This window comes from Microcaecilia unicolor, chromosome 6 (genome assembly GCF_901765095.1).
Source record: "Microcaecilia unicolor chromosome 6, aMicUni1.1, whole genome shotgun sequence".
Taxonomy (NCBI): domain Eukaryota; kingdom Metazoa; phylum Chordata; class Amphibia; order Gymnophiona; family Siphonopidae; genus Microcaecilia; species Microcaecilia unicolor.
Window position 1 is genome coordinate 189,860,363 of NC_044036.1, and position 23,007 is coordinate 189,883,369.

Sequence of the window (23,007 nt, forward strand, 5' to 3'; positions counted from 1 at the left end):
GTGATACATAAAAATCTTTTGAGAGTATCTGTATTAGACAATTGTTATAAACTGCTGTATCATTAGTACCTCACCCCGGTACGACTGAAATCTATATATGGGAGTGGGTCTGATAGGTGTTGGCATATGTGTGGGGGACAGAGCACCTCTATACACATCTAGTGGTCTTGCCCCAAGGCACAACTGTAGTGATAGTGAGATGGTTGTCAGAGGTTTTCGTGAGTCCAAGTAAATCCAACCATTGCCAGCTGCTTGCTCCACTTCGGACCCAGTGAGATGCATGTGCGTGGTCACAGACTGGCACATTACATATTCACAGCAGGCTGCCTGATGCTGGTGTCAGCATGGAAGCAGCAAAAGGTACCTTCACTTCTTCAGGTTCAGAGCAAGGTAAACTTTGTATGTCTGATGTCTAAGCTTACTGCCCTTCGCAGGAATAGAGTAATGCAATTTCATAAGACATGGGAGGCCTATATAGGTTGGCTTGAGAGGTCACTTGCACAACCTTTAACGTGAGGTGGCCTCTCTGAACCCGGAGGGGGGGGGGGGATTTGTACTATTCGCAAGAGACTGGTTTGTGAAGCTGGGAACAGTAATATTGTCTGCGAGTGGGGGTGGAGGGAAGTGGGAGAGGGACAAGAGGGCTTTACCGGGAATTGACAGAGCGAGCCATGTACTGAAGAATGACAGTATGTTATTAGCTAGTATTTTGTCCAGGTTTGGGAATGGGATGTTTATGGGTTCTTTATGTTCTGTTATACTACATTTAAAGTTTAATAAAAAAATAAAAACAAAAACACCATGATCAAGTATATAATCTCATGTTCATTATTGATTTAATCTTGAATTCATAATGAATATGACTTGGGCAGACTGGATGGACCGTTCAGTCTCAGAAAGGCGGAATATCAAGTCCCATCTCCCTTTCCCTTTATCTACAGTCACTTACTATGTTACCCAGAATGAGTACAAGTATACAACATTCAGTATAAATGGAGGAAAAAGATCTCAGTGGCAGTTCAAGTTCTCACATGAAGAGACCAACACAACTTACAGAGATTCAGTCACTGATCAAAAAACTTGAAATTTTTCATAAACATATCCCACCGAACCTAGAATGCATTATCAAATATTTGGGAGCTGAAAAACATGCTGCAAAAAGAACTTCTCATACACTATTGCAAAGAATGAAACTGGAATTTATCTTTGCCAGGCTTTGCCAGGATCTGCCCGTTTTAACTATTTAAAGCTTCTTCAGGGGTAAGTTTCCAATTATGAAATATTCAGTTCACACTGCTCGCACTTCAATTGTGCTCTGGTAAGGGTAGCTTTTCCCCCTGCTTAAGATCAATACATGTAGAAGTAGAGAACCTATATTCGAATACTGGCCTCTTAACTTCCACAAGGCCACCCCTCTCTCATAACATGCAGCCTTTATTGATTTAAAATATAATTAAAGCCAAAGGTATATATGTATATGTTTATGTCACACTTGATATACCGCCTTTCTGTAAATACAGTCAAAACGGTTTACATATACTATTTTTGCAGGTGTGTGTGTGTATAGATAGATAGAAGATAGACAGACATACAGATTTTGAAAATCCCTCTGATACTTGATAGGGAAGAAATGCACTGTCTGCCCTTGTTAAAAATTCCCTTTTCATACAACAAAAATATGTACAGATTTCTTCTCCCCCTTTCTCCTGCATCTCTCATCTACTTCCTTTTGTATGCTTAATCATTTCATATGTCTGTTCTCCTTGCTCACCCTGACAAAATCTGTTTCATTGGGTACTGCTGAGCAGTGAGAAGGATTCCCCCCCCCCCCCCCCCCCCCCACCCACCCACCTCTGGAGGCTCAGGTTCAGCACAATAGATGGGAAACCTCACAGTATCTGCTGCCACATGTGGCTTTGTATTTACTTCAGCTAAGCCTTTTTTTTTTTTTTCTTGAACTCTCCTTGGCTGCAAGCACAAGAAACATGCATGGTACTCAGCAGCTACTACTATTACTTATCACTTCTAAAGCAGTACCAGGCATACGCAGCGCTGTACACCATACATAAAAAGACAGTCCCAAAAATAAAGAGGTGGGGATAAAGGATAAGGTTAGGAGTCAAAAGCAGTGGCAAAGAGCAACTATAGAATTCTCACCCACAAAGGGGTTAAATCAATACAAATTTCCTGTAACCCCTCACCAAATTTTGTTTAATTTCACAGACACAGTTACTCACAGCCCATAATGACGTACAGCAACAATAATATAACAAAACATACAGTAAAGCGAAGATACATACCTGTAGCAGGTATTCTCCGAGGACAGCAGGCTGTTCTCACGATTGGGTGACGTCCATGGCAGCCCCAGGAACGGAAATCTTCCTAGCAACAAAAGTTTGCTAGAGCCTTCGAGCGCGCGGGCGCGCACCGCGCATGCCCAGCCATCTTCCCGCCCGTCGCGCGAGAGTCCCGCTTAAGTTAAATATAAAGTAATAACAAATAAAAAGGACAACTCCAAAGGGGAGGCGGGCGAGTTTGTGAGAACAATCAGCCTGCTGTCCTCAGAGAACACCTACTACAGGTATGTATCTTCGCTTTCGCAGAGGACAAGCAGGCTGCTTGTTCTCACGATTGGGGTATCCCTAGCACCCAGGCTCACTCAAAACAACAAAGAAGGTCAATTGGGCCTCGCAACGGCGAGGACATAACAGGGATTGACCTACGAAGCAGAACATGAGAGTGCAGCCTGGAACAGAACAAAAATGGGCCTAGGGGGGTGGAGTTGGATTCTAAACCCAGATTCTGCAGCACCGACTGCCCAAACCGACTGTCGCCACCGACGCTGCCATGGCTCTAACACTATGAGCCGTGACATGACCCTCAAGAGTCAGCCCAGCTTGGGCATAAGTGAAGGAAATGCAATCTGCTATCCAATTAGAAATGGTGCGTTTCCCAACAGCGACTCCCCTTCTGTTGGGATCGAAAGAAACAAACATGGGCGGACTGTCTGAAGGGGCTTGTCCGCTCCACATAAAAGGCCAATGCTCTCTTGCAGTCCAATGTATGCAAATGACGTTCAGCAGGGCGGGTATGAGGACGGGGAAAAAATGCTGGCAAGACAACTGACTGGTTCAGATGGAACTCCAATACCACCACTGGCAGGAACTTAGGGTGAGTTCGACTCTGATGTGATGAAACTTGAGATAAGGAGCATGAACTACCAAGGCTTGAAGTTCACTGACCCTACAAGCTGAAGTAACCGCCACCAAGAAAATGACCTTCCAGGTCAAATACTTCAGATGGCAGGAATTCAGAGGCTCAAAAGGAGGTTTCATCAGCAGGGTGAGGACGACATTGAGATCCCATGACACAGGTAGAGGTTTGACAGGGGGCTTTGACAAAAGCAAACCTCTCATGAATCGAACAACTAAAGGCTGTCCAGAGATAGGCTTACCCTCTACACGATAATGAAAAGCACTAATCGCACTAAGGTGAACTCTTACAGAGTTGGTCTTGAGACCAGACTCTGACAGGTGTAGAAGGTATTCAAGCAGGGTCTGTGTAGGACAAGAGTAAGGATCTAGGGCCTTGCTGTCACACCAGACGGCAAACCTCCTCCATTTAAAAGAATAACACCTCTTTGTGGAATCTTTTCTGGAAGCAAGCAAGACTCGGGAGACACCCTCAGAGAGACCCATGGAGGCGAAGTCTATGCTCTTAATAGCCAGGCCGTGAGAGCCAGACACTGGAGGTTGGGATGCAGAAGCGCCCCCTCGTTCTGAGTAATGAGGATTGGAAAACACTTCAATCTCCATGGTTCTTTGGAGGACAACTCCAGAAGAAGAGGGAACCAAATCTGACGCGGCCAAAAAGGAGCAATCAGAATCATGGTTCCGCGGTCTTGCCTCTAAGTTTCAGAAAAGTTTTCCCCACCAATGGTATGGGAGGATATGCATACAGAAGGCCTGTCCAGGAGAAAGGCATCCGACGCTAGTCTGTCATGGGCCTGAAGCCTGGAACAGAACTGAGGGACCTTGTGATTGATCTGAGTGGCGAAAAGATCCACCAAGGGGGTGCCCCACGCTTGGAAGATATTGCACACTATGCCCGAGTTGAGCGACCACTCGTGAGGTTGCATGATCCTGCTCAACCTGTCGGCCAGACTGTTGGTTTACACCTGCCAGATACGTGGCTTGGAGAAACATGCCGTGACGGCGAGCCCAAAGTCACATCTGAACGGCTTCCCGACACAGGGGGCGAGATCCGGTGCCCCCCTGCTTGTTGATGTAGTACCTGGCAACCTGATTGTCTGTCTGAATTTGAATAATTTGATTGGACAGCCAATCTCTGAAAGCCTTTAAAGCGTTCCAGACCGCTTGCAACTCCAGAAGATTGATCTGAAGATCTGATTTCTGGAGGGACCAAGCTCCTTGAGTGTGAAGCCCATCTACATGAGCTCCCCACCCCAGAAGGGATGCATCCATTGTCAGCACTTTTTGAGGCTGAGGAATTTGAAACGGACGAACCAAGGTCAAATTGGATCGAATTGTCCACCACTGAAGGGAAAGCTGGATCGCATCCTCTAGATTCACTGCAGCTTGATACCACTGGGAAGCTAGGGTCCATTAAGCAGATCTCATGTGAAGACGGGCCATGGGTGTCACATGAACTGTGGAGGCCATATGGCACAGAAGTCTCAACATCTGCCGAGCTGTGATCCGCTGAGACGCTCTGGCCATGGAAACTAGAGACAGAAGATTGTCTGCTTTCGTCTCGCGGAGATAGGCGCGAGCCATCTGAGAATCCAGCAGAGCTACAATAAATTCCAGTCTTTGAACAGGAAGAAGATGGGACTTGGGGTAATTTATAACAAACCCGAGTAGCTCCAGCAGTTGAATAGTCATCTGCATGGACTGTAGAGCTGCTGCCTCCGAGGTGTTCTTCACCAGCCAATCATCGAGATAAGGGAACACATGCACGCCCAGTCTGCGTAGCGACGCTGCAACCACTGCCAGGCATTTTGTAAACACCCTGAATGTAGAGGCAAGAGCAAAGGGCAGCACACAATACTGGAAGTGCTGCGCTCCCAGACGGAATCGAAGATGCTTCCTGTGAGCTGGAAGTATCGGGATGTGTGTATAAGCGTCCTTTTAAGTCCAGAGAGCATAGCCAATCGTTTTGCTGAATCATGGGGAGAAGGGTGCCCAGGGAAACCATCCTGAACTTTTCTCGGATCAGATATTTGTCCAGGGCCCTTAGGTCTAGGATGGGACGCATCCCCCCCCTTTTCTTTTGCACAAGTACCTGGAATAGAATCCCAGCCCTTCCTGACCTGATGGAACAGGCTCGACCGCATTGGCGCTGAGAAGGGTGGGCAGAGAGTTCCTCTGCGCCCTTCTCAGCGCCAATGCGGTCGAGCCTGTTCCACCAGGGCAGGAAGAGCTGGGATTCTATTCCAGGTACTTCCTTGTGCAAAAGAAAAGGGGGGGGGGGATGCGTCCCATCTGCAAGTGCCTGGTTGTGGTGGAAGCTAAAGGACTGAGCTCCCGGTGGGCAATTTGGAGGTTTGGAGATCAAATTGAGGGAGTATCCTAATCGGACTATTTGGAGAACCCACCGATCGGAGATTACAAGAGGCCACCTTTGGTGAAAACATTTTAACCTCCCTCCGACTGGTAGATCGTCCAGCACGGACACTTTGATAGCGGCTATGCTCAGCTGGAGCCAGGCAAAAGCCCGTCCCTTGCTTTTGCTGGGGAGCTGCAGGGGCCTGTCTGGGCGCCCGCTGTTGACGCAAACAAGCGCACTGGGGCTGAGCCTGAGAAGGCTGTCGGGAAGGAGGATTGTACCTACGCCTATTGTAGGCATAGGGAGCACTCCTTCTTCCCCGGAAAAAACGTCTACCTGATGAGGTAGAAGCTGAAGGCGCCCGGCGGGAGAGATTTTCCATAGCGTTTTCCTGCTGGTGGAGCTGTTCAACCACCTGCTCGACTTTCTCGCAAAAAATATTATCCCCCCGACAAGGGACATCCGCAAGCTGCTGCTGGACTCGATTGTCCAGGTCAGAGGCACGCAGGTCTGCGCATCACTATACCCTGAGCAGCGGCTCTGGATGCAATAGCAAAAGAGTCGTAAGCACCCCTTGACAGGAATTTACGACACGCCTTCAGCTGCCTGACCACCTCCTGAAAAGGTCTGGAGTGCTCCACTGGGAGCTTGTCCACCAAGTCCGCCAGTTGCTTTACATTGTTCCGCATGTGGATGCTCGTGTAGAGCTGGTATCACAATCTTGGACACGAGCATAGAGGACTGATAGGCCTTTCTCCCAAACGAGTCAAGAGTTCTAGATTCCCGCCCTGGGGGCGCCAAGGCGAAATCTCTAGTACTCCTGGCCCTCTTGAGAGCGGAATCCGCAACCATAGAGACATGAGGTAACTGCAACCTCATCAACTCAGGTTCTACATGAATCTGATATTGGGACTCAGCTTCTTCAGGGATGGTGGGGTTAGTTAGTGGTTTCCTCCAGTTCCTCAGCAATGTCTCTTTAAGGACATTATGCAGGGGAACAGTGGACGATTCCGTAGGTAGCGAAGGATAGTCAAGGACTTCGAGCATCTCAGTCCTGGGCTCCTCAGTTACCACAGGGAAGGGAATAGCCACAGACCTTTCCCGGACAAATGAAGAGAAAGAAAGACTCTCTGGAGGAGAAAGCTTTCTTTCTGGCGAAGGAGTAGGATCAGATGGAAGACCACAAGACTCCTCGGAAGAGAAATATCTGGGATCTTCTCCCTCATCCCATGAGGCATCCTCCTCGGTATCGGACAAGAGTTCTTGAACTACAGTCCGAAACCGGGCCCGTCTCGACACTGAGGAACCATGTCCCCGATGGCGGTGCTGAGAAGGCGACCCCCGTGCCGGCGGCGATTAACCTCACTCCATCGACGTCGATGGGGAGTCGACCTGGGTGGCAGCTGATGTCGATGCCGCAAGCGGTACCGGAATTGGAGACCTCACCACGGGACCAGAGCCAGCTGCCGCTTCCAGCAACGGTGCCGAAGGCGCAAGCACCCCCGGCACCGAATCAGGCTGACGCAGCAACCCTTCCAGCAAACCTGGGAGAATGGCTCGTATGCGCTCGTCCAGAGTCGCTGTCGAGCAAGGCTGCTGGGTCAACGCAGAAACCAGGTCCAGAATCTGTTGAGGTCCAGGAGGCGGTACCGAGCTGTCCTTAGACCGATGCACCGACACCTCCTGAATGGAGGGTGATCGCTCCTCCCGGTATCGGCACTTCACAGGTGCTGAATCCTTCGACGCCCCGGAGCTTCCGGTACCGTGCTTAGAAGGAGACCGATGACGATGCTTCTTCGCCTTCGCTCGATGCACATCATCGATACTCCTCGGTACTGATGAGGAGGATGTGGAATCCACACGCCTTCTCGGTGTCGGGTCCGAAAGTGGTCGATCCCGTGGGGCCTGCACAGCAGGAACCTTCAAGGCAGGTGGAAACCCACTCGATGGCTCACTGCTCCCAGCATGTGGTCTCCCGACAGCCATTACCTACGCTCCAGAGGTCGATGCCATCTCCGGTGTCGATATCGACACCGCCGACTGCGGTACCGATGTCAACGTCGAAGAACCGGGTGAAGCTCCGAGAAGACGATCCCAAAGAGCTTGTCTCGACGCCTGTGTCCGCTTTTTCAAGCTAAGACACAACTTACATGCGTCTGGGCGATGGTCGGGCACAAGGCAATGAAGACACCACGTGTGAGGGTCAGTACCCAACATCGCTCGGTTGCACCGAGTACACTTCTTGAAGCTGCTGGGCGTCCTCCATGACATGGACGGAAAAATAGCGGCAGCGAAATCACAATTCTCAACGGTGCCAAAAAATAAAGGCACAAAAATAAGAGAAGCGCATACGCGCGGCCTAAGAGGGCCACGACGGGAGTGAAAGACTTACAAGGACCAAAACTAGAAACAAGGGTTTTTTTTTTTTTAAATTTAAGGAATACAATCATAAAAAGATAAAGAAAATGAGGAAAAAGGAAACGAAAAACTGAAAAATTACACGAAGGCTCTTTCAGGGGCACGGAGACAGACCGCAAGCAGCCACTCTCTACCATGGAGAAAAAAAGAACTGAAGTGGGACTCTTGCGCGACGGGTGGGAAGATGGCCGCGCAGCGTGCGCCCGCACACTCGAGGGCTCTAGCTAACTTTTGTTGCTAGGAAGATTTCCGTTCCTGGGGCTGCCGTGGACGTCACTCAATCGTGAGAACAAGTAGCCTGCTTGTCATCAGAGAAATCCTAATTACATCACAGTAAACCTCCTAACCCTTCTTCTCCTCATCCCTCAACCAAGAGACTGGCCAAAACAGCCATGCCTTTGCAGGTTTCCAGAAACAAGTCAGAAACACAAAAAATCACCAATCAATCTTATATTCTGGGGCAGAGCAAACCACAGTGCTGGGGCCACTAATACTGAAGCCCAACTATGTCATCTATAAACGGATTCCATTTCCTGGAAGAAGCCCAAACCTATCTTGTGACATTCTCAACAGTCGAGTTAGTACATATATACTATAATAAAATGCACCCTCAACGTACTGAGGAAACTGACGTCACTGCAGGCACTCAGACACCGGTTCGTAAGTTCATGGTGGTGAAGCCACAACACTCACCATGTCTTCATGCCCTGCCCTCGCGTCACACGTGATGACGTCGAGGGCGGAACACGTACACAACAAGGCAAATGAACGCACAGGGAGCAGTAGGGAAACTACTCCTCCCCTTCCAACAAATCGCAGCAGCCGAGGACGTGCCCATCACCCTGCCCCTTTAAAGGTACCGCCCCCGGTCACCCCCTCTTCTCCTCATCACCTTCTCTTCCCCCCTGTCACCTCCCCTCCCCTTACGCCACTATCCCTGGTGGTCTAGCGGTACCTGTTCGCTCGGGCAGGAACGAAACAGCCCCCGCTTTCCTGCCCAGAGCGCTGCTGCTAGCTGCCCGGCTGCATCGTGTGTGAGTCCGGCTCTCGGCGTTTCAAAATGGCCGCAGAGTGTTGAAGCTGCCTCGCGAGACTGCAACTCTCGGCGGCCATTTTGATGCAGGGCAGCTAGCAGCACCGCTACGGCCAGGAAAGAGGGCGCTCTTTCTTTCCTGCCCCGACCGAACAGGTACCTCTGGACCACCAGGGAGACTAGCGTAAGGGGAGGGGAAGGGAGTCCCGTGCCCGCTAGCGCCCATTTCATCACAGGCAGAAACGGGCCTTTTTTACTAGTACCTATATAATTCTTGCAAATAACCCAGAGCTGAAATTAACATCATGCCTTAATTCACATCCAATGAAGTATTTGTAGCATGGAGTTGACTTTATCCCTATATCTCAAGCCCCAAATTCTGTATTCTTTAACATGGATTATCACCACGGCATACAGTCATCGTTACTGGTCTTCCTTCTGAGAATCAGATTCAGTTTACAAATGCTTTATCTTTTGCACTTTCCCCCTGTGAAAATACCACAGGTCAATAAGAAAGTTCCATTTATAAGGTCCAGAGATAGAATGGCCTCAACAGGACCCATTGGTCTATCCATAAGAACATAAGCTTTGCTATACTGGGACAGACCAAAGATCCATCAAAAGCCTATTCTGTTTCCAACAGTGGCCAATTCAAGTCACAAGTACCTGGCAAGATCTCTAAAGAGTAAAGTAGATTTTATGCTGCTTATCCTAGAAATAAGCAGTGGATTTTCCCAAGTCCATCTTAATAATGGCTTATGAACTTTTCTTTTAGGAAATTATTCAAAGCTTCTTTAAGCCCTGCTAAATTAACTGCTTTTACCACATTCTCTGCATTAGTAGCTTCATTGCATGCCCCAGTCCTAAATTATCCAGTTCTAACAAACAAAAAAAAAAATCTTTCTATAAAAGTAGACTAAGGTACCTTAAAAAAAAGTGTGCCTCTCAGAAGGGGGTGAGGAAGGATGGTCTCTGAAAACACACTGAAACTTTTATCAGCAACATCGCACCATGAGAGCAAGAAAATGAAGATGTATAACAACATGTACACGTACCACAATTGTGGTGGAGGTAGTGTGGGCCTGAAGCCAATCGACAAATTATTTCTCTGTTTTACTTTTCTCCTTTTTGATTTTTTTTCCCCTCAATTTGCCAGAATATGTTAACTTTCCTTTATGGTTTCTTTTTCTCTTCCTCTCTTTCCATATCCTTCCTGTCTTCATTAAGTTTTAGAGACTGTAAACTGTTAGATGAATTACTTGAAATTGAGAATTTTGACAACTTTCAAGTGTGATTCACCAGAGGCTAACAGCAACCTACTGCAAGCAATAAGAGGGGGCCTGGCTCAACACAAATACATCAGTGTTACAAGATGAATATAGACTACAGCAGTAAGCAACAGTTGAACATATGATTTTATTAGCAGCAACATGCCAGTTCCTTTCTGTATAAAACTGCATAAACTGAAAGTGTTTGTATACGGCAGTGTATTCCTTCATTTGTTATATAATGTACATCTTCTAGGTGGGCCTATCCTAACTCTCTCCACCTTACTTCCTCTCCTCTTATTCCCTCCATTCCTTCAAATCAGTTTGTTCCCATTACTAATGCCGTCTCCTGCAGGCAGAAGTAACCAAAGAAATTGCAAAACGCAATGAAGGATGAAACCCCAGAACTAGTTCTCAAAAATACCTCAATGAAGAGCAATGAAGTCCACCTACACTTATGTACTGCATGGGAAGATGGATGCTATAATCATAAAATCCTATGGCTAAGACCCAGTATAAAGAAAGGTCCTCCAATACCAAAGTATCCCCAGATAAACATAATTCACTTCCAGTACAGCAACCCAATTAAGCATAGCCCATCTGTAAAACTGCCTCCTAGACATGCTAAAATATAGGCAAGCGCTCTCAGAAGCCATCAACACCACAGCTATTCAGATAAATGAAGCCCACCCACATCACACTACTCTTTAGGCAGGGACAGTTCACAGAAACCAAGAAAAATGCAGTCCACCAGTAGCAAAGTACATCAGGCAAGTACTAAACTCCCCTCAGGCAAACATAAGCTACCGTTGCACTGCTTCTCAGCTGAGTTTGGAACCCAAGATCTCAGGCATTCTTCTGCTTGCTATTCTACATATACCTTTTACACTTAATAGGGGAATGTCCCCTTACTCCTCTCCCCCCTCTAGCAGCCTGTTTCAACACTCTTCAGATGTGTCTGGTCATTCATGTAGAGAAATATCTCAGCAGCCTGTGACTACTGCAGTGACATTGACCAATACTACTTGAGGGTCATAAGCTAGAGCAGAAAATTCCAATGCTCAATCACAAAACCAACAGATACCAAAAGTGCTGATTCAAGAGATGAGCACTCACCTGACTTAGAAGAGGTCAAACGCAAACTCTGCAGAGGAGTCCCATCAGGAGCCTGGAAAGCACCCAGGATCTGCATATAGAAACATACAAATGGTAAGTATTATATATTACATGAATCTCTCAAGCCCATTGCTCATAACACACACGAACAGTGAGTGCCACACATACTGGAAGCCCCTTACGGACAACAGCAAAGATTTACTACCTACTGAAAAACAGGCATCCTGGTATATGTTATTGTTCAAATCAAAAGAAACCAAACCGTGAGTTAACCTCAGCAGATGCCTACACAAACAGAGCAAGTACCACAATTTCAGTATCCAGTATGGCTTAAAACTTCTGCACCTCTGTCTGATAATGCTGATGGAAACAACTTATCCCTTAGATTTCTGTTGCAAGAAAAAGCAACAACTAGTTTTTTGTTCTATAAAGGGCATTTTTAGTATAATTGCACACTGATCTGAGTGTGGTTTATTTTTCTCCACTGTTTGGTTTCTTTTAGACTTTTCTGTGAAGTTCTGGACTTCCTGTTTTTTGTTTGTTTTTTTTTACTACTGATTATTGTTCAAACATGTAACACCTTTTTATCAGATAAAGCCTGGGGGGAGGCTAGAGAGCTAGTGGATCTCCGCCCCCACCCCAAAATACCTGGTCATCCAGTAGACTGCTAACCCAACCCCCACCCCCCTTCAACGTACCTCTGTGATGAGGAGGGAGTAGTACACTCCCTCCTCTTCTGTAGGGAAGCCCAGGATGCACTGGGCAGAATGCTGCCATTTTGAAGAAGGCACTGGAATAGGAGAGAATGTGTTACTCCCTTCTCCATCATGGAAGCAGAGGGGGGGGGGTTGGGTTAGCAGCCCACTGGGCCATCAGAGATTTTTGTGGGAGGGAGGTTGTGGGGGACTGGAGATCCACCAGATCTGCAGCCCCCTGGTCCCTTGTGTTTGGGGGGGGGGGGCGGTCAGGGGGGCTGGAGGTCAGCTGGACCGCTAAACCCCAGTGTTGCTGAAACGATGGTGGGGGTCTGACACAGTGACAGCCCAGGCTGTGTGACTCTGATGGGGGGGAGGTAGAGCCTTAACCCTAACGCCAGCTCTGAGCTCTGATCATAGGAGCAAATTACAAGTAGAGCTCATTTAAATCTAATTTAAATGAGCTCTTAGGTATTGAGGGGAACAAAAGTTGTTTGCCCGATGATCATAGGTGCAAAGGTAAATGCGGGTGCTAGCCCAGCAATAGTGGCCTCCAGCAACCCCGCATTTACCTTTGATCATCGAGCTGCTAGTTCTTTTGGGATAACACTTTAGCCCACTATATCTGAAGGCTAAGGCTCTTTTGCAATCCAAACTGCGCAAGACACATTCACCTTTGTTGACATGTAGCCTGGATAAAATGTTGAAAGGATGATTTATTATGGTAGAAGTCTGACACCACCTTAGGCAGGATCTTAGGATGCATGCAGAAAACCACTCTATTGTGAAAAAAAATATCTAATAAGCAGATAAGTCAATAACATGTGGAACTCACCAAGGGAGTGCCAAAGTAATTGCCACCACAAACAAGACCTTTCAGCTTAAGTACTTCAGCTCTTAGACGTCTAAAGTCCCACATAAAACTGTTATCTACCCATAGCAGGTGACCTCCATGGGCAGTAGGATACAAATCTGGGTAATGTCACCGATGTTTTCCCAGTTTATATACATCAAGAAGCTTTGAGAAATCTAACACACTTGTCATTTCCTGCCTGCTGCTTTCAAGAAGTACTTCCTCAGTCACTTTTCAAACTCACAGAAGAATGCACTTGCTTGGGGAGGAGGGTTAATATTAGAGGACTTGTATCCTGCTGTCTATAAAGAACATCTGCTACACAACTAACTTGTGGGCCCTTTTACTAAGCCGCAGCAAAAAGTGGCCTGGGAAATGGGAGTGCGTCTTTTGGGTCTGCGCCGTGCCAGTTTTTAACACGTCCTAGAAAAGGGGCCTTTTTTAAGGGGACTGAAAATGGATGTGCGGCAAAATAAAAACCAGTGTGCGTCCATTTTCGGCCCGAGTCCTTACCACCACCAATTGACTTAGTGGTAAGGTCTCACACGCTACCCAGGCGGTAGGCATGCAGCGCACACTCACTGCTGTTTACCACTAGGTAAGCGCCACATGGTAGAAAATAGAAAATATTTTTCTACCGCGTGTCTTTGGCGTATGCCAAATTCAGAATTACTGCCCTGGGCAGCAGTAGACGAGCAGTAATGCCGATTTGGCGCACGCTGGACGCGCTTAGGCCCTTACACGCCTTTGTAAAAGGGCCCCTTGATTTAAGTAACATGATTTTCTCAGAAGATATGCAGAACAGTAAATCCTCACAGCACGGGACTCCACACAGAGTACCTTCAACAGAAAAAGGGGAAATAACCAAAATGCAGAGTGCTACATCAAACAGACATGTATTCTTCATGTTAACTAGCCTTTTCCATATTTTTTTCTCTTTTTAAAGCAGTCTGAAAATGAATCAAATGAGCCTAGGAGGAATGGAGTTGCATTCTAAACCGCAAAGAGGTTCCAGAAGATAGACTGGCCAAGACTACTGTTGTGTCGATAATCTTTTTCTAAAAAGTAGCGAGATATGAATGTATGGACAGAAAGGTAAAATTATGCCTTACCTGCTGATAATTTTTTCCTTTAGTGGCAGCAGATTAATCCAGGAACTGGTGGGTTGTGTCCATCTACCAGAAGGTGGAGATAGAGATTACAAAGCTGAAGGCAGTGATACCAGACGGCCAGTTCCTCCTTCAGTATATGTCTCATCACCAAGCAGAATCAGACAAGAAATCAGGAAGCCTTCCTCACCAACCAAAAAACACAACAAACTCGTCAGTCCAACGTAGAGAAACCACAACTGTGATGGACTCCCCACTTCAGTGGTTTCTGTTCTCTCTCTCCTTTTTTTTTTTTTTTTTTTGTGAAGCTAAAAACCAAAACAAGGACAGGATTAACAATTGCGGCTGACAGAGGGCGGGATCCTGGATTCATCTGCTGCCACTAAAGGAAAGAAAATTATCAACAGGTAAGGCATAATTTTACCTTCCTAAGCGTGTGCAGCAGATGAATCCACAAACTGGTGGAATGTACCAAAGCAATCTAGGATGGGAAGTCGCCGCTCTCTGAGAGAGGACCGCTGCTGCAAAGGCAGCATCCGAATAGTGAAAGCACACTCATTCTACCCAAGAGGTAGATAGCATAAGTACATAAGCACTGCCACGTTGGGAAAAGACCAAAGGTCCATCAAGCCCAGCACTCTGTCTCCGACAGCAGCCAATCCAGGCCCCAAGAGCCTGGCAAAACCCCCAAATTTAATAACGATCAATGGACTTTTCCTTCAGGAATCTGTCCAGACCCCCTTTAAACTCAGCAAGGCCAGCTGCCGTCACTACCTTCTCTGGCAATGAGTTCCAGAATCTAACCACGCGCTGAGTAAAGAAAAACTCTCCAATTTGTTTTAAACCTACCACATTCTAATTTCATCTTGTGTCCCCTAGTTCTATTATTGTTAGAAAGCATAAACAAACGCTTCACATCCGTCCGCTCCACCCCACTCATTATTTTGTAGACCTCTATCACATCACCCCTCAGCCGCCTTTTCTCCAGGTTAAAGAGTCCTAGCCTTCTTAACTTCTCCTCATAAGGTAGTCGTCCCATCTCTTTTATCATTTTCGTCGCCCTTCTCTGTACCTTCTCCAATTCCTTTATATCTTTTTTGAGATGAGGCAACCAGAACTGAACACAATACTCCAGGTGCGGTCGCACCATGGAGCGATATAACGGCATTATAACATCCTCATGCTTGTTTTCCATCCCTTTTCTAATAATACTCAACATTCTGTTCGCCTTCTTGGCCACCGCAGCACATTGAGCAGAAGATTTCAACGTCCTATCCACAATGACTACCAGATCTCTTTCTCGGTCCGTAACTCCTAAAGCGGAACCTTGCATGACATAGCCGTAATTTGGGTTCCTCCTTCCCACGTGCATCACTTTGCACTTGTCAACGTTGAACTTCATCTGCCATTTGGACGCCCAATCCCCCAGTCTCACGAGGTCCTCTTGTAATCTTTCACACTCCTCCCGCAATGAGACGACCCTGGATAACTTTGTGTCATCTGCGAATTTAATTACCTCACTAGTTACTTCCATCTCAAGGTCATTTATAAATGTGTTAAAAAGCAGCGGTCCCAAATTATTCACTCACCATGTCCAAAGCAGTGGAGGAGTGAGTTAGAGGCATATGCTGAAACGGAGGACGTTTACAGCAAAACCCGAATCGGCGGAACCACTCCTAAACACCTAAGAGAAATCAACTTGGAGTTTTTGGCTCCCGTGGAGGTTACATTGAATACCATCTGGAAGGCACTTTGGGACCTAACGGGGGGACCCCACTAACTACCCTTCTCCATCGAGAATAATGACCATTCAACCCTACTCTATGCTTCCTATCTTTTAACCAGCTCTTAATCCATAATAATACACTGCCTCCGATCCCATGACTCTTCAGTTTCCTTCAACGCCACCGGCGGGACACAACTTTTGAAAACATCCACAGAAACAAAGCATCTGCAATCCAATGAGAAAAGAAAATCTATTCAGAATCCGCCGTCCCATGGCAAGAACCAGAAAGACAAAGAGAAGATCTGAACACTGAAAAACATGCAACATCTGCGAATGCCAGAGAACCTCTGAACATCCAGAAGACGAAGCGCCACAAACTCTGCGTGAAAATCCCCCTCCCAAAAGGAGGGAAGAAAAAAAAGAGGCTAATGCTCAGAGGACAAAAAATGAAACTTCAGGGCGAACAAGATCGCAGTAGTGAAGGAGCAAAGCACTCTGAAAGAAATGCACCACATATGGGTGGAAAACCAGAGAAGAGGCCAACACACTCTCCTAGAAGCAAGCTACCACAAAGCAAATTAGAAGACAGGCCCTTCTGTAACCCATCCTGCAGAAAGAAATCAATCGCTGAGGAACAGACGCCTGCAATGAGGACCACATGGGGGCCGCAACCATGCCTCACAAAAATCTTCGTCCCAGAAAGCAACAAGGCAAACGATCTGCAAAATCCAACGTGGAAAACAAACCAGCAGATCAGTACAATATCCAAAAAGACTTTATTGAGGATACCGTGTATGAAACAAATGCCCGACACAGGCCGTGTTTCGCCCAACAATAGGGCTGCGTCAGTGGCTAGTCTGTATCTTTCTTAAATAAGATCGGTATCAAATTATATGTCAAAACAAGAATATAAGGAATCTTCTTCGTTAGCAGGCTATTCATTGTCTATCTGGCGTCATCCAGGATATTCTATTTTATGCTGCTCATGCTGGTTTTTTATGAAGAAGATTCCTTATATTCTTGTTTTGACATATAATTTGATACCCATCTTATTTAAGAAAAATACAGACTAGCCCCTGACGCAGCCCTATTGTTGGGCGAAACACGGCCTGTGTCGGGCATTTGTTTCATACACGGTATCCTCAATAAAGTCTTTTTGGATATTATACTGATCTGCTGGTTTGTTTCTCACAAAAATCTTCTACACCGGAAAGTACGTGGTAGAAAAGGGCCACATACAAGCTCGCAAAGAGCAGAAACCACTGTGTCCGAAGAACTCTATTCCTCACAGCCGACCTCTCAAAAAAACAGGCTGCAAGACCAAAAGCGAGAGAGATCCTCCACTCTGTAACGGACTGAAGGTACACTCAGAGCTAAACGGAAACTGAAATAGAGGCGCCACCAGGCGCTGCACCAGATCCACATACCAAGGGCACTGAGGCCAATCCTGAGCAAACAATGATTCAATCCCAGTGGCGAGCAATACGAAAGAACTCGGCCAAAGAGAGGCCACGGAGGAAACACTAACGAAAAACGTTCTCCGGCTAAAGAATCAGATGAACAACCAGCCCTGCTGAATCGCCATCTCTCCGATGCCAGAGGGCACAGTGATGTCCAACTAGGACAGAATCAAATCCAACTCCGGAGGTCTCTACCTGAGGCCAACAGAAGCAGCCCTGGTATGGAAAAACCATTCCACCAAAACCAGAAGATGGCAGAAAAGGAGAGCACACCGTAGGAAAAGCCCGCAGAGTGGGCTGTGGAGAAACGGAACACAAGGTCCTCTGCCCCCACCCCTATGGGGGCAGACATGCCCAGGAAGCCAGGCCCGACTCAGAGTCCCACCCTGTCAAAGAAGAAGCAACCACCATCAACTTCTCCAATGGCACAAACACCGCCTGGGCTACATGTCCAGAAAGGCTAGAAGACAAACTGCACCAAAAGCAGGACCAGGAGGGAAAACAGCCATATCATTCCCTGTGCAATCCACCACCCCGGAGGTGGAAAAAGGGATGCAAAGGACTCTCGAGCCAGAAAAACTAGTATCCATGACAACCACCATCCACTGGAGAGGCGCCAAGGTACCCCTTCCGCTGGGAGGAATTGCGGAGCTACCAGTCATGTTGAGAACAGCCAAGGAAGATGCCGCTGACACTCCAGAGACATAGGTGACTACCTGCAGAGAAGCGAGATCTGTAGATGCCAGCCTGAGCACAACCCATGGCCTCACCTCCAAAACGTCCGCCACAGAGTCCAAAACGTGACCGAAGTGCAAGACCCAAAGACTCAACGCCCCGAGCCAGAAACTAGACTCTTCCATCCTCGGTAGCACATCCAAAGGGTGACCACCCAAGCCCAAGGACTCCAACAGTGAGAAGACCGAAGAAGAGGCAGACTGACTCTCGGCAGCCAAGCAGAACAGAGTACACCCAGGAACAGTCCTTGTGGAGAAAGCCACAACACTCCAAAACCTAGAAAAAGGTGTGTGAGGCCATAGCCAAGCTGAAAGGCAAAGCCTGGAACTAAGTCTGAAGGTCCAGAATGGGCAACCGCAGAAACTGCAGAACAGTGGGCAACAGAGGAAAGAGCAGAAATGCTTTCCAGAAGAGAAGTGCCCGGCAGAATGCTAAATAGAAGTAGCTCCACAAAATAGCTAGCGGTAAGGGCCGCAAGAACTCCCCTGGCTGTACCACCGAAAAGACAGATTTGAGAGTCTCCTGCAAAAAAGGTTCATGGAGGGACACTGATTCACTTTCTACAGAAAAGAAAATGAGGCAAACAGAAGCCCCTTACAGGGGGAAGACAAAGAAAATCAAAATCTTCCCAAACGCACTTCTGGTGGGAGAACAATAACCACCGCCCCCAGAACCAGCAGAGTCTGCAGCGCGTCCCATACTGTCACCCGTTTGGAGGCCGCGGCACAACAGAATTCCAGAAACACCTTGCGCCCAGGAGAAGCGAACTGCAGCTTGGAACCTTTGCAGACAAAATTCCAGACCCACTGATTTTTTAAAATTTTCTCTTTTAAACACTTCATAGAAATGTCAGTGGACCGCCGATGCTGGGCACCGAAGGGCAGACCAGCGCCCCATCATTGGAAAGAGTGTCCACCTTCTCCCCAACCAGATGGAAACCCCGAGGGCTGCTTGTCCCCTCAAAAGGAAAGGAAGAACAGTGCTGAAAGTGAGGGCACTAGAAGGAGCCAGACAACTTGCCCGGCCAGTACCGGTGAGCCTCACGTAGACAGAGCCTAACTGACTTGACCCTCGATTACAGCTTGGGTCTATCTTCGAGAAGTCTCTAAGCCTACAGTCGCCCAAGTCTATAACAATCTATTCTAGGTCCTCTCCCAAACAGAAGGTTACCTTGAAAGAGCAGACATGGGAGGAGCAAATTAGATGCAATGTCTGCGGCACTCAAGATGAAGCCACAACAACCAGCGGGGAAAAAACAGCCAACACCATCTGTGTGGCTGAAGGCCAGACCAAATCATACCAGGCATCCGCCAAAAATCAAGCCCTGATTCCATCAGAAAGACAGAGGCACCAAAACCAGACCCCGAAACCGGATTTCATTCGAGCGCTTGCTGAAACCAGCTAAGGCAAGCTCTGGCATCGTACGAAGTGCAGACAGAGACGTGTAGGGCCAGAGCAGATAACTCAAAAGTGCAGTTTAGAGATGCCTAGTCGCCGACCAGAGTCACCCCTCTGTGCAACGGGAGAGTGATCTCTTTTTTTTTTTTTTTTTTTTTACAGCCATGACCAATGCATCCACCTAGACATTCAATTCAAGTTAGGTCTTATATACTGCAAATATCCCCTGCGGCATTTCCCCCAAAACTTCGTAGCCAGAGGGAACAGACGAAACATTGCCCTGGCCATTTACCAGTTCCTATACAAGTCAGCCCATAGGACCAAAATAAATTCCTGAAAAGCCTCAAAGACAGGAAAAGACTTAGGTGGCCTTCTCGTACCGGACATCTAGAGCCTCCAAGGCGCAGGAAATGAGTGAAGGAAGCTCATGCCTATGAAAGAGGTGCACCGCAGAGGGGTCATCAGACTCCTCCTGAACTGCCCCTCTACCGTCCAGATTATCTACACGGGAAGGGCGCAAAGAGTGCCTAGAAAGTGAGGTCAGTGGCGGAGCCCACACGACCCCACTTCAGAAACAGCGCCCAGATTCCTCCATAGCAAAACCGGATCCTCAACAGGGATCTGTACTACTAATCCAAATCTGGCGAAGGTGCCCCCCACCCGAGGGGGGGGGAGGAAAGGCAGAAAAGGGCTGCTGAGGCCAGGCCATCTTAAGAACAAAGGCCTGGTGCAAAGGAAAACCAAAGTCTGGAGGAAAAAAGGGGTCCCTTGTCTCCTCCGAAGGGACACCACCTTGTAGTGGTGGAGGGGCTTGTGTTTCCATGACTCAGAGGGCTATGCTGAAGGGTTACCCATATCAGACAGACCTCTGAGGAGAAACCAGACAAAGAGTGTCCCAAACTGGGAGAGTGGTAAGATGGCAACCTGAAGTTCGTATGCCCAACGGCCCAGCTGCTCTCTGAAGTTTCATCTTCTTTACGTAAATTTCCTCTCTGCAATTTCAGTTGCCTTAACTGAGAGGAAGGAAACAGCCGGCGGTCAGCCGCCGATGGCCAACGTTTTGTCCCCTGAGCAGCAAGTGCGGCACCACTGCGTGACAAACTGCCCACAGATGAAAGGGTTGGCGAATCCTTTGATTAGCGCCGGTGAAGGAGCGTCGACGCTCTTGGACCTGGAAAAAACAACTCCATCGCTCCCAAATTATTCAATCACCATGTCCAAAGGAGTGGAGGAGTGAGTTAGAGGCATTTGCTGAAATGGAGGACATTTACAGCAGAACCCGAATCGGCGGAACCACTCCTAAACACCTAAGAGAAATCAACTTGGAGTTTTTGGCTCCCGTGGAGGTTACATTGAATACCATCTGGAAGGCGCTTTGGGACCTAACGGTGGCAGTAAATAATTTTGTTTCAGATATAATTTTATTAGAGAGTTACATGGACAATTTAACTGAACACTTTGAGAGTAAAAAATTGATATAACAAATGATTCTACACGAGCAAGAAGCGTTATGATTTTAAAAATGATAATAGACCAGAAACTTTGAATAATAAAATGAATATTATTATAGATGATTAATATCGAGATTATTGTTTTTTCCCAGAGTTCCGGGTATGACTCCTAAAGTTTTCCTCAGAAATATTTCCTCAATTATTACTTTATGTTTCAACAATTTTTATTATGATAATTCAACGTAATACAATAATAAATTCTGGTGTAGATTATAGACAGAAATTTACAACCTCAATTATTCTGCTGTAAGACAAAGTCATCAATCAATATTCTTCTAAGTACTATTTACCCACACCTATTCCATCTTCTACCTTTTAATTCCTCCCCCCCTTTTTTGCCCCCCCAACCCTTTCCTCCCCTGCCTCCCATCTTCCTATTCTCCGATTAACCCATATCACACGTATAACATTTCTATTATTATACAATATCTTCTCATAAAGTATTTCCCTCAATTATTACTTTAAAAGGAGTGAAGCCTGTGAAAACTGGGATTACTTTAATCAGTGGGATTGGAATTAGAGACTTATGTATATGTATTGTTAAATAACTTCTGGTTTTTAAAAGAGAAAGAATGTAATCAGATGTATTATTTCTAATATTGGACAATAAGTATGTTTTCAATGAAATGATTTAACTATACACCGCATTGGCCTTGAAGAAGCCAACCAGATGATCAATGTGGAATAATGAATTAGACGAGTAATATCTGGGGATAATCAGATTAATACCACGGGTTATTTTTTCTGTTTATTGTTTAATTGATCTCCTTGTCTTGTTTCACTTTCCCTATGTAGTGGTCTAAGGAAGAGAATAGAATTACCTGACTGAAATAATTCCTATATACTACTTTCTCTGTATTTCCAGCAAGTTGTTTTATCACTTGTAAAAATGTAAATGGTTATAAATAAAAAATTTAGAAAAAAAAAGGGAGGTCCCCTGTAGCAGCAGTCTCCGAAAGGATCCTCGAGGAGAAAACACCCCTCCTCCGTCATTGCACACATCAAGGCCGCAGGGCGGGAAATGTCAGGAGCCGACAGGAGAGAAGGGGGGGGGGGGGCACGTAAGCAAAATGGCACGTGTTCCCGCCACTTCAGCGCAGGAAAAAGGATGCTCGGGAAGGGGAATTTCACTTCCCTCCCCAGCGTTCAAACACGCCACCAGAGCCCTGCCATGGAGCGTCTGCTACCCAATCGGCACATAGACTGGCCGTCTGGTATCACTGCCTTCAGTTTTGTAATCTCTATCTCCACCTGCTGGTAGACGGGCACAACCCATCAGTTCCTAGATTCATCTGCTGCATACGCTAAGGAATTCATGTTGCAGCCTTGCAAATTTCCTCCATGGAAACTAACCTCAAGTGGGTTACCAACACTACCATAGCTTTGACCTTATGAGCCTTGACATGACTCAAGAGTCAAGCCTACCTGGGCATAAACAAAGGAAATGCAGTCTGCTAGCCAATTTGATGAGTGTATTTTGTAATGGCAGCCCCTGGCTTATTAGTGTGAAAAGAAACAAACCTGAGTGGGCTTTTTAAGGGTTTTAGTCCATTCCAAATAGAAGGCTAAGGCTTAAAGTTTGCAAAGCTCTTTCACCTTTGTGGGCCTAGGGAAAAATATTGGCAAAAAGGTTGACTAAGACAGAATTTCAACACAACCTTAGGAAAGAACTTTGCATGAATGCACCAAAAGTGCTCTATTGTTTTAAACCATGGCATAAGGCAGATCAGTCATCTACAACCTGGAATTCACTTACTCTGTGTGATGAGCTTACTACCATCAAAAACAAGACCTTTCAGGCCATAAGAACATAATTTCCCTACTGGGTCAGATTAAAGGTTCATCTAAAGACTAAACTGAGGTAAAAGAATTTATCACCCTCTAATCAATCCAATACAGTCCTAGAATTTATTTATTTATTACATTTGTAACCCACATTTTCCCACATATTGTAGGCTCAATGTGGCTTACATTGTACCAGAGAGGCGCTTGCTGGCTCTGGTGAGAACAAGTACAAAGTGATGTAGTGGTAGGATAGAGATCATGTGGCACAGCCACAGTTAGAGAATCGTACAACGGAAGAATAGAGTTATGTCCATTACGTACTTTAGTTTTGT

The 23,007-nt window shown here is 46.7% G+C and overlaps 1 protein-coding gene across 1 annotated transcript in view; it reads right to left on the bottom strand.

Moving 5' to 3' along the window:
• The window catches only part of RBM6 (RNA binding motif protein 6), a 631,054-nt gene that overhangs the window by 486,855 nt on the left and 121,192 nt on the right, over positions 1–23,007 (bottom strand). Inside the window, 1 exon segment of the mRNA XM_030205417.1 lies at positions 11,404–11,473. Coding sequence (XP_030061277.1) covers positions 11,404–11,473 — 70 coding nt within the window.